General features: G+C 30.3%; 1 protein-coding gene across 3 annotated transcripts; it reads left to right on the forward strand.

Moving 5' to 3' along the window:
• Positions 1 to 5,702: 5,702 nt before the first annotated feature.
• Positions 5,703 to 11,893, forward strand: LOC132725418 (uncharacterized). Of its 3 annotated transcripts, none has more exons than XM_060710538.1 (3): positions 5,703 to 5,913; positions 9,010 to 10,373; positions 11,360 to 11,893. In XM_060710538.1, the coding sequence occupies exons 2-3, from the start codon at positions 9,347 to 9,349 to the stop codon at positions 11,383 to 11,385; spliced, it is 1,053 nt and encodes a 350-aa protein (XP_060566521.1). In that variant the 5' UTR covers positions 5,703 to 5,913; positions 9,010 to 9,346; the 3' UTR covers positions 11,386 to 11,893. The 3 variants fall into 3 exon arrangements, with proteins under 3 accessions (XP_060566521.1, XP_060566523.1, XP_060566522.1); XM_060710540.1 differs by having other exon boundaries at positions 9,010 to 10,331; XM_060710539.1 differs by lacking the exon at positions 5,703 to 5,913 and adding an exon at positions 7,852 to 8,017.
• Positions 11,894 to 12,927: the final 1,034 nt, after the last annotated feature.

The raw sequence follows: 12,927 nt of genomic DNA on the forward strand, positions 1-12,927 counted from the left end.
TTGTTGCAACCAGTCTGACAGCTTTTGTTTTGCGATTGCCATCTTTGGTTTCAAATTCAACACTGTATTAAGATTAGAATTTAACAATCAAAAGAAAGTGTGTAATGAAATGAGGTTGTAGAAAATATATTTATACTTGTTAAAGATACGCTAGTTATTTATAGGAGTTTACCATTTTCCTTCAGTCTGTGAGTTGCTAAATGAATTGAACATTATAGTAGAAGCTAGTTAGCTAAAATAATAAAATCCAAATTGTACTAATATTGTAAATTTATAAATTATTTTGTATATAAATATATTTATATTAACATAAAAATGAGTAACAACCACTTCATCCCAATCACCTAAAGTAAAACATTCAAATGAAAGTCAGTCTAAAAACCCAATCATCTGATTCGTTGATTTTAAACGAATATTTGAATTTAGCCAATGAAAACATTCCATTCCCAGACTGGTCCTTAAATTTTTATTGATCACTTTGGAATCACTCTGTGAAGAGTAAGCTAGTCATTTTTATTAGATATTTATCATATTCTATATATATATATATATAAATATATAATTATAACAACATGTTGTGTAAATGTGTAAGTTGTTGAAACGCTGCTCAGTATATGAAATATAGATTTAGTTTTATATAAGGCAGTTAGTTGAAAATTACGACGATTTTTTCTTCTTGTTAAAGCTTTTCTCATATCTGTGTTCTTATATATGTACTTTTTGATGTATAGCATTTACGATTGTGAAATATTGGGCTTATGATTGTGATGTATGGGGTTTTACTTCCTGTTGGTACATATATATTGCCTTTGTTTATATACAGCTGAAATACTTTTTGTTATAATTGATGTATTGTATATTTTAATGCAACTTAAAATAAGGACACAATTTTATTGATGCAAATGAATGAGAAAGTAGACTTGTCAATGAGATATATAAACTATATAGGTCATTCTGAAAAGATGTTTTCTTCAGTGATGATTTAAATGCTAGTGATCGCCTCCGTGGTCGAGGTGTTAGAGTCGATGACTTCTAATCCAGTTACCTCTCTGGCGTGGGTTTGATCCCCGGTAGATGCTTTGGTAGTTAAGCACGAGGAAGGTAGTCTAGCACTGGTGTAACTCTCCAGGGATGATGGTTAGGAAACTACCCGCCTATATGACTGAAATACTGTTTGGAAAAGATGTAAAATGAAACAAACAAAATAAAGTTAACGCTATTGGAAAAAGATGCAGGTATATTATCATCAGTATTTTGCTAGTCTAGCCAAAACATCTTAAACAGTAATGTTTTGTTCTTAGGTGATAAAAAGTGAAACATCAAACTCCTCACAGTGATTACCTCCCTTGGCAGATTGTAATCACTGCCTTCACAGACGTCACATGATGATGAAAGTCACATGACGTAACATCAAAATTCAAATGTAAATATTGACTGTTACATAGAAAATCTAACATCATTTTTCTCTTTCTGTTTTATTTTTAACACTTTTTGTACCTGCGTTTGTTATAATTTATCAAAAAATTATCAAAAGAATGAAAAAAAAAATAATGAAAAATAAATTCAAAAGCTAAAAAATATTTTTAACAAAATATTGTTAAAAATGTATGTGGTGTACTGATAAGGGGAGGTCACTGGGTAGGAGATTGGAGAAACTTAGTTAAAATTGAAAGTAGTATACAGTTAAGATGTATCTAAATAATTGAAACTGTTATCTTGTCTCGAATGTTAAATTTGGAATATTCTATGTGCTATAATGAATAATTGTGATACCAATATTTATATACCTATATTTGCATGACTTCTGTTGTCCTATTCTAGCTTTTGTAATTTGTTTAATTTTCTTATGCATAGTTTTTAGTTACAAATATATTTTATGCTTCTACCTAATCTACTATTAGTTCAGAATCATCTAAAACTGTAGATTATACTAAAATACAGTTCAGAGGATATTTTTTAACTTATTTTAAAATGAAAATTAAAGATTGTTTGTTAAAAAAAATCTATGAAAGAAAAGAAAACCTATTTTTCATTCCTTTTTATCAGAACATTCCAATGTTAAATTTTAAAGCATTCCAAATTTGATTTCTTTACTTAGATATTTTTTATAAGTTTCTGTTACACATGTAGTAAACAAACTCACATGTAGCATTCAAGCTTTTGTTTTGGTAAACAAATTACAAGAACTAATTTTATTTATTTTATACCCACATATCAGTTTGATATGCAAGTCTTTTTCTAAAAATGCCTGTCTTAGAACTGTCTCGGCTTTTAATTGTATATCGTTTCACTATGATGAACGTAAGGTTGAAAAACTTAATATTATGTACTCATAGAAAAGAATAATTTTACTTGTAGCAATAATCTGTTAAATAGTGTGATTTACAGAACTATTTTATTATATAACTATAACAGAAAATCACTTTAAAAAATTGTTATTTCTGATTGTAGAAAACTTGTTGTAGGCTGTTACTTTGTTAATGTTACAAATAAATAATGTTAATGTGTTACTTGTAATGGATGTTACACTTAATTGATGTTAATCTGTTACTTGTAACAGATGTTACAGTTAAATAATGTAAATGTGTAATGGGAGTTACACTTTGATAATATGAATATATTACTTATAATGGGTGTTACACTTTACTTATGTAAATCTGTTACTTGCAATGGGTGTTACATTTTAATTTTGTAAATCTGTTACTTGTAATGGATGTTACATGTTAATAGTGTAAATCTGTTACTTGAAATTGGTGTTACAACTTAATGATGTAAATCTGTTACTTGTAATGCATGTTACTCTTTAATGATGTAAATCTGTTTCTTGTAATAGATGTTACAGTTTAAAGATGTAAATAAGTTACTTGTAACGGATGTTTCAATATTACGTTACATTGCACTATTGTTGCTGTATATTGTTTTTATGTGATGCAATATCTGTTAGAAATATGTTAAATATGCTTGTTGACTTTTTAAGTCATATTTTTATTCAAATATTTTATCCTGCTATTGTTAAGTAAAGTGAAACAAGAGGAATGTTAAAAAGTATGTGAAAATTAATTAGTTTTTCATTGAATAAACAAACTTATTAAGTGCTATTATAGTTAATGAAACTAATTTGGAATGAGAATGAAAAATAAAAATATTAAGAGCATCAGTGTTCAATACATTCTTAAATTAATTTTTTTTTTAAATTTTGTAAAATGTTCAAAGGCGCAGGCACCATAATTAACAAGATAAGAATCATGTTATACTTATAGGTACATTTTTAATTTAGCATACTTCAATGAGTAACTTTTCATTGGCACAATGGTTAAAAAATGGAAGTAAATTACTTACTAAATTGAATTGCTATAGCATATGTTTGATTTTATGCCGCCCTCCCACTTCAATGCTGGGGGATTTGCCCTTGCTTCTACTAGGTCTGGACACATTTCTTATTAAGAGATTTAAGATATGTAAGGCATTAAGGACATTATCATTAGTATAAAATGGACGTAAGCATTCACAGGGCTGTACTCGTAAAATAGATTAAAATCTAAAACAGTGACTATATGTTTGATTCGGCCCAACATTAAGACAAAGAGTGTGAATGACAATTGAAAGGTTGTGATTATATTACATTTAAACCAGTGACTTAATGAAATTATTCTTATGCAAAATTGTTATTAATATTTCTTTATGTTAAAAACAAATTCTCCCCTTATTATGATATTAATGAATGATTTTTTAAGTATGAATTTCAGCTGCTTTTATAGAAGAATTTTACTCATTGCCTTTTATTGTTGCTAATTGGTTATTATACATTCCATTACAAACTTGAGTAAGCTAAATTGAAATATCTTTTTTTAACAATGAAATAACATTATCTTTGAAATATTTTCATTACATTTAATGTTGATCCCAAGTTAATAAATAATAATTCAGTTTAAAATATGATTTTCGTAGTTTTACATACTTTGAGTTCCCTATTTATCTCAAGATCATATCCTTTAAGACTGAATGATTGAGTTATTGCCCCTGTTTTTTTTTTTATAAAATTGAGTCTGGATCTAACAAATATTCTGTTTTATTTGTCTATTTTCAATTTCAAAACTGGGATTCTAAAGTTTTGATAAACACACTAATGGAAACTGATAAAAACGAATATTTGTTATATCAATTCTCAATTTTATAAAAAAAAAAAACAACACAGGGGCAATAACTCAATCATTCAGTCTAAAATGATCCAATCTTAAGATAAATAGGGAGGAGGAGGATTGTTGAACTCAATATAAGTAATTATTTATCTTTCTAGGTAAAAAAAACAAATATTGATGTATCTATAGGGGTTTTGTTTTTTTCCCCCAAATATCCCTTTATTTATATTTAGCAGCTTCCCTGATTTCTCCACACACAATGTGTATGGTATATGGGCCTTTACTTTTACATATTTATGTTGACTGACTTTGTTTTCAAACATTTTCATTATGAATTGTTGTTGTTGTTATATCTAGTTGTATGGACAAGATAGATGTGTATTTTAACATAATTTTTATTCCAGTTTCAAAAATAAAATCTCACTGTATATTGTTATGCTTTGCAATTATTTATTGAAATCTTGAAAAAATGGACATTAAAAACAGAGTTAATATATAAAGTGTTGTGTTGCTATTTCCATTATTTGTAATTTAAAGAATAAGGGAGAGAACCCATAATTAAACTAGAGTTGTCTCCCTTGATTTGGCGAGTGTACGACAAACAAAAAATGAAGAAATCTGAAACAAGAATGCGTTGAGTAAAAAATGAAATCAAAGGTCACGCAAACCTGCAAAAGAAGGGAAATACCCACCATGAACACTGTTTTTCATTTCGAACAGAAATAATTATTGAATTTATTGTTAAAAACGGCAGCTACACAATACCTATTTCTTTATTATTATACAACACCCCAGACTTTTACTGTATTTCGATACCTAACGGTACACAACTACTATATACAAATGATGACACAGGCTTATGCTTAAGCACTTGCTCGAACCTCAAACCATGTAAAAACTATTGATAATACCTGTTTCAATGGATTATCAAACACAAATGAAATATAACAACAGATAATTTACCACCACCCCCACCCCGATTTGTTTTTCGCTTAATGTTTCACTTTCTCATATTCTTTCCATGCTTTGTCAAAATAAATCCTATGAAACAGTTATCATCATGTCTATATGCTAGTACATTGTACATGTACATAAAAACTCCATGAAACATCCTTAACATGTTGTCTGGCACTAACGTTATCGGATAACTCCGTGATAGGTGAGGAACCAAGTTATCAGATAGGAGACGGAACTAAGATATTCAAAACCCAGTGTAAGTTTAGGTAACCCAGACCAGTTAGCCGTTATTATCGAACCAAGCTACCTCATGACATTTCTTCAATCACAACATCAATAATCTAAAACCGTATAATAAGGAATCCTCTTAGTCTCCTCCGCATAAAAGTGACAACTTCCACACATATATATAACGGATATATCAACGGAGAACAGTTTTACTCAATAGTTTAGACCTTGTTAAAGTATTGAAATGAAAGTAAGGATTGAAGAATAAGGTTAAACGCCATTCATACTCAGTCTTTCGAATCATGATAAGACAATAGACTATTCTACTAACTACCGGGGCAGAAATCAATCCGTCACTATTTTTATTAAACTCTTTTCTTTGATAGCTATTCAGTCCAGCTTTTAGAAAGATCAAACTTTGTAAATATTTCGACTTTGTAAACAAACAATTGAGATAAAGTTGGTATATGCTGGTTCCGAAATTGTTAAAATTAACGGACTTTTTATGTGGATATATAGAAACGTTGATTGAAAGAGAAAAAAATAAGAGAATAATTCTATTGTATTGTTTCTGTTACTAACACAAAAGGTATGTATTCTTTTCACGTGTACTTTATCTTAACTCTGAAGTTCCTTATAGAAAAAAGAAGAGAAAAAAATGTTAAAGGAAACCTGTTTTAAACATTTTTCGAGTGGATAAATATAAATAATTTGATTAAAATATGGCAAAAAAAAACGTTAAAATATGTATAGAATACTTTTCAAACGCTAGCTAATACGATTCAGGTTGAAATAAATTTAAAGAACATGTATCCAAAATGCAATTATATTTCTAAATACAGTAAAACCTGTTATAATAATCCGTCTGAAAAATACCAAAATAACCGGGCACAAAATGTCACATTTAATGGTCATCCTTGATTAATTAAAACTTTATATTAAGTTTGAAGCTTAAAATAAAGTTTGACTTAAAAAACATTAGGACAGTGTCTTGAACTAGTCATTTTCGACACAAGGACACACGAACTGGTTAAAAACAAAAAGTTTCAACTTGGTAATTGGGGGAAAACATTGGCATATACTTGAATGTCTTCCTAAATAGACTGGCTCAAAGCTGATAAAAAAGAGGCCGGATTGCCACTTTGTATCCAGTTAATTTCGACTAGTTCTTCCCAGTAAGATGTTGGTAATTGTCACTAGTCTTGTCTTGTATTTTTTAACACCCTGACACTAAATACATTTGTTTATAAGGAAGGTCTTAAACGTTTGTAATGTTTACATGTTCTGTTGGGTTACAAATATTACGTAAAACTCTTGATTACTTAATTGATATACACACCGTTTGTAAATAAAAAGAAGTGGTTATTAAATATAGGAAATGCAGTCTCGCCCTCCTTTGCTGTTCTCACTTAGAAAATAAATTTAAAAACAGAATTTTAAATATAAATAAAATGACTAACTTAAGTAGAAGTAAATTGTTATTAGCAACGATGACTTCGGTTGTTTGAATGAGCATATCTGAAAATATCATAAGAATTTGACTGATATTAATGGAACGCATCAGTGATCTGTAATTAGATGTCATAGATTAAAGACCAACATTGACCAACTTTTACTTTATTCTCTGTGTGTTCTCAAAGAATATTGTATGCGATAAATAAAATTCAAATACCCCCTGTGTACTTAATTCTGCTTGTACCTGTTCCTAATATATCAAAATTCAAGAATTAAATATATGTCGACCTAATTATAAAATAAACAACGAAATATTTTCAGGTGCTATTTTGTTCTTATGATATTTGTTTAAAGAAACATCAATAAATACTTAGTCATGTGGTATTTGTTTAAAAGCGGTATTTCAACCTTAAGTTAGTATTTTTTTGCATTACAAGAGTTGAATAGAAAGGGGAAATGTTTAACTATAATGATGCCGCAATTAGTCGTACATGTTATAACATGGTCAGTAGCACAACAATGCTTGCATTATCTACCCATTCTAGGAAGCCATTTGTCATTTCTATAAAACATCCAATCAAAGTTCTTCTGGCAATTTGGGTTTTTGAATTTGGTAGATCGTCTTTTTTTCAATATGGATTTTTTAAAACGGCTTCTTCATTTAAACAAATTTATTCCCAACATCCATCATTTGATTGTACAAAGACAGCTATCTTTCAAGCTTCAAAAATTTCAGCAGTTATATATACATGTATTATATGAATATTTTTGTTTTTGTAATGCGTTTTTGTAGTTAAAGATCTGGCAAAAAAACGAGTCGTCATGGGTCTTTAAGCATATTCATTGAATTTCAAATCGCATCTCACAAATGATTTCACGAAATCATCAGGCATGTGAAAATTTAAATTTCTTTCATAAGATTATCATGAAAATGTTGAATATATTTCGTTGAATAGTATCTTTATTACAAATTTCCTTTCTACCTTAAATATATACCGATTTGCGGACCTTGGAAATCGATGAAAATCATTGACAGAGTATTTGAAAAACGACTTTCCAATATTAGACCGTATCTTAAATACTCAGTATTTTGATATAAGCCTTTTAAAGCCTAAGGTTCACACAGGAGAATAAACAAGTTAACAACAAAATGGTACAAAGTTAAATACCGCCTAAAATTGATTCAAGCAGATGTTTAATAATTCAGACATGAATGACTGGGACTAAAAATAGAACAAGTAAGTCAATACTGCTTTTTTTTAAAAGTAATATAACTTTCTCAGCATAATAAGGTTTATATAAATATGTTGTAATACTTTTACTAGCTAAAATAACAGAGCTTAATTAAGAAATCATTACTTTACGTATTTATTTAGTATAACCTATGGAAGACCAAGTGTGCTAAAATTTACCTTGAATCAACACTAATCACTGAAGAATTGCACGTACATATACTATATCATCTACTTACAAAAGAAGCTACAGAACGACGGCGAGATATAGCTATTACCTTAATTTCCATTTTATTTATAAAAATGTTGTTTTTTTTCTACAAAAAACAATTCGCCATAGAATTTACCAAATCATTTACGTATACAATTTTTCTTCCATATACCAATTAATTCGCCTCATGTTTGCTTAAAGGCATCCTTAAATATACCGAGTCCAACAAACTTAAGACACTTCATTAAGTATATGTTTATCAAAACATTTTACTTTCTACCCGGGCTACCCTCATATTTGATCACGCCCGATTTAATGGCACTGAATATTTATGATATCTTATCGTCGCTTTGCATATATTACTTTGAGTAAACAAGTTATTAAGGCTTAGTAACATAGCTTATTTGGATTTGAATGTTTAAATATGATCTTTTTTTTTTACTCATCATTTTGTTAAACCTGTGGCTTAACATATTAAGAAAGTAAGATATATTAGAGACTTGCTTTGTTCCTTGATTGTGCTTTGTTTCATATCAAAGCCTGCTTTTGTGTAATTTCAAAAAACTAAAAATACAAAGTGAAACTAAAAATAATAAAAATATAAAGTTGGATTACTTTTAGATATTTCATATATATATTTTTGTAGGGGAAATTGCATTTCAAATATATCCATAAAGATGAAAAGTTTGCCGCAGTGTGCTTAATCGTAGTGGAAACGAGAACTATTTATTGATATCTATGTGATATAACTTTATAAGCTAAATGTTATATGTTTTGTTAATTTCAGATATATTTGACAATTTGAATATGTGAACCAATGTAAGAAACGGATATTGACACTTGAACATTATAAATTCTCATCAAGGAAATACTTGGAATTTGACGTTTATGGAACATTGTGTATTTGTTATACACTTCATAACAAAAGTCGGTATACATGCACTTCTAATTCGTTAATAAATTTATAAAAAATGAATATGGAAGAAATTAGATATGATTATAGCAAAAGGAAATAACTAAACTATGGAGATTTCCTAAACAATATACCACAAGAGATATAAGAGTGAAAAAATTGAGTTGATTTCTTTTTATGGTAGTGCATTACAGTCTTTAAAAGCATTAATATGATGTCCAGATATGCAGATGGTAATGACTACAGCTTCGATTCATATTCACCATCCGATTCTCCCAGGGGAAGGAGGTATATTTTGAAAAATTTAAATACGAAGAAATTACATCAATTAGACCATTTAGATACGTCACGGAAAATCCATGACGATTACCATGACATCAGAACGGCAGCGCCCTCTTCTATCAGTTCAGTCAACACAAATCATAGCAATAAGCACATTGGTACTGCAAACAAAGTCATGCCAACTGAATCGCCAAGAAAAACGCCACGAAAACCGTTGGAGTCCCAAAAACAGACACCGAGAGAGCCGTTTGTTTACGTAAAACAACGGAAAGATCTGAATGCGTCGGTGGTTGATGAACGTAACGAGACTCAAAAGAAAACTCCCCGAAAAGGTGACAAAAGTCCTAGAAAGGGAGGGAAGGAAGACTCAAAAAACAACGTTGTTGCTATAAATAAAAAGAATGAGAAAGGTTTGACGCCGAGGGATGAATATATGGTGACTAACTTATATGACAAATCTCGCGAGATTATTTATTTAAAACCATCAGAAGTCCGTTACACACATGATCAGATCACTGCCCATTTCACGGACGGAAGGTCCATGCTACAAACATTTATAGCCCTACTCTATGGTCGTGTTGAAATACGACTAGGTGGAAACGATGTCCCGCCAATAGAAGTAATGCAGACGAGAGAAATGGAAGGCGGGAAAGAGGGTAACCTTTGGTATGTTGTCAATGGCAACAGAAGACTCTACGTGTTCCGCAAATTAGAACGTTGTGGTGCACTCACAACTATGCAAGTTATTGCCAGAAAATATGATGCAATTGAAATGGATAAACAATTTTTGACCAGGAATCATGGACGAACTATATCGGTAACGAATGATGCTACATTGAACGCAAAGTTTGGTAAAGAAACGAAACGTTGGAAAGAATGGAAGGCAAAGCAGCCAAAGAAAAAGCCAACTAAAGGTAAAGGTGGAAACCCTAGCAAAAACGGAGCATCAAATAACCGTGAGTCTTAATGTTACAGTAGAGGTTGGATCCTTTGTCTCTACACTGTCTTCTAGTATCATAACTAGTATATTACACCCGGAAGATTCATGTCTTTCGTAATCTGTATAGTCTATCGGTTCTCTCTGGTTATTTGTCTGTCTTTCCGTTTGTCTTTTTTATCTAGCTTTCTTTGGTTAAGGAGTATATAGAATTTAAGTAATGCATTTTTCATATGAGGCTTTCATTTCCTGTAACGTTATTTATTGTGTGTCTTTTCAAAACATTATATTATATTTGTATTATGGTGGCTGATTTGTACATTTATATTATGATGGCTGATTTTTGCCATGTGGCTAGGCGAAATACGACAAAGTAATGACTTTGTCGTGTTTTCGTCCGGCGTTCTGCAAAGCGCAAACACGAACATACGACAAAGTGGTATATCGTGTTTTTGCCTTGCCCACTGCGGAGTGAAAGTAAGACAAAATGATGACTGTCGTATATTCGTGTTTCTGTTCATGTTCTGTTCGATATTATAAATACGGACCAACGCGCCTGCTCATTTCACAGACACTTTATGAGATGGTCAGATCATGCCCTAATTGCCCTGCCAAAAACGTGTCATCTACCTGAATCATAAGAACCTGTTCTTATTCAATATCCACACGAATATTTACGTACCATATAACGTATGAATAAATTCTTTAATGAACCATGACGGTAAATGCGAATTTGTTTTAAATCCACGAGTAAGTGGTCTCAAAACAGGTCTTTAATAGAGGTAGATGATCTCGAGTTAAATGTGGGGTGGGCGAAAGGGAATATTTGACCACCAAATTTCTGTGATTTGCCGCAAACTGCATATTGTTAAAAAAAACTTTACTTTTTACAATTATCATAAACATTAATTAAGATTATTTAAATGATTCTTTACTTTACTACGTTGTTATATATTTGGAAATATAACGTTGTTTAAATGATCTTTTATTTCTTATTTCTTTCAGAATCTAGCTGCTGTACCATAAGCTAACCAATATGGGTTTACGTATCATATACCAAGGGAGACAACAAATACATATCATTCATAAATTATATACGCTGTGTTATTTCCCTTTAATTACAGACGACAAAAGGGTTGCAACATGCATATATTTATTTGAAGTACTTTCTGCAATTACATGTACGCACGGATTATATTATGTAATATAAATCCGTGATGTACGATACTATATGATAATTGTTCCAAAAATATGACATTGTATTAATTTAAAACCTGGAAAGTTTTGCTTTTCAATAATTAATTGTTTGAAATAAATTATAGAACAAGAGTCAGTGTTTTAAATGTTGAATTTATTATGTGTATAATATAATGCATTATAGCTCTTAAATGTTGGCAGTTAATATAAATCACATGCCTTAAGAAATACCAGCCAGAGCTCCCAATAGGACTCCAACGCATGATCACTGAGTAGGGAGACAATAATCTTTACCATCTCGACACCCCTCTCCATATATATTTGACCTATACATTAAAGTTCACACATGTCACAATTTGTACAATCTGTGTTAAGTTTAGATCTACTTAACTTATTTCTTGCCTAATACATCCCGTTAATTAGGAGCTAATTTTAATCAGATTGCATTGAGTATATATACAGAATGCTAATGGAAATTTACAATACAGGATCTTGATTTTGGTGACATTTGAGTTACATGTTTTTCGTTGTATTGTTGAATACAGCTGTACAACGTTTTAAATAAGCATTTTACATTGAAATCACTCACAATAATACTGGATAAATAACTATGCCATAATTAAGTTATTTAAAATCTGTCCATGAATAACAAAGATGTTTACTGGACATAACTATCAATGCACTATCATATTATCTAAGGGTGACTTGGATCTTTACTTAGGCTGCCTAACTTGACCTTGTTCACTAAATGAGTTGTAGTATTAATTAATAAGCTGCATACTTTCAGATAATTATTTCCAAACCAGTGAATACTTAACAAACTTTACACACAGGTATCATAATCATCTATTTAACGACATTCATAAGAAAACCGCAACAAAAAAAACAACATGATTTCAACAGTTTTTATTACATATAATCACATGACTCACTGTGAACAATTTATACAATCAAAATACATGTATATCATGTAACATAAAATGAACATACATGGTAGATATAACTGCTTAAAATAAAACCAACATGTTGAAATAAGCCTCTGTATGTATAAGCATATAAAACATGCAAGGTATTACATAAACAGATTTTATGTTCAAATAAATGTCAGAGGGAGTCATTGACCCTGGAAACTGTTGACACTGTGACCTCTGAGTAGGTCTGGCAAGTGTGTATACCTGGGAAGTATGGAGACACTAAGCGGAAGGACTTCCTTGTTATAATTAAGTGAAGGACAAAGAGACAGAAAAGCAAACAAACAGAGCAAAAATAAATTCGCCGACGGGATTTCCTGATCCAAGGGCATAAAAATGTGTAAGGATTTTACATATAAACCATGAAACTTGTATATAAAATATAATATGTAAGCTTTCTAAAAA

Source organism: Ruditapes philippinarum, unplaced genomic scaffold (genome assembly GCF_026571515.1).
Source record: "Ruditapes philippinarum isolate M1 unplaced genomic scaffold, ASM2657151v2 ctg2598_1_1_1_1, whole genome shotgun sequence".
In the NCBI taxonomy this organism is placed as follows: domain Eukaryota; kingdom Metazoa; phylum Mollusca; class Bivalvia; order Venerida; family Veneridae; genus Ruditapes; species Ruditapes philippinarum.

What these genes read in the sequence shown, in the direction of transcription:
- LOC132725418 (XM_060710538.1), top strand. Translation starts at nt 9,347, where the DNA reads ATGATGTCCAGATATGCAGATGGTAATGACTACAGCTTCGATTCATAT. An exon ending in AAACGGAGCATCAAATAACC is followed by an intron (nt 10,374 to 11,359) that starts GTGAGTCTTAAT and finishes TATTTCTTTCAG; the next exon opens with AATCTAGCTGCTGTACCATA.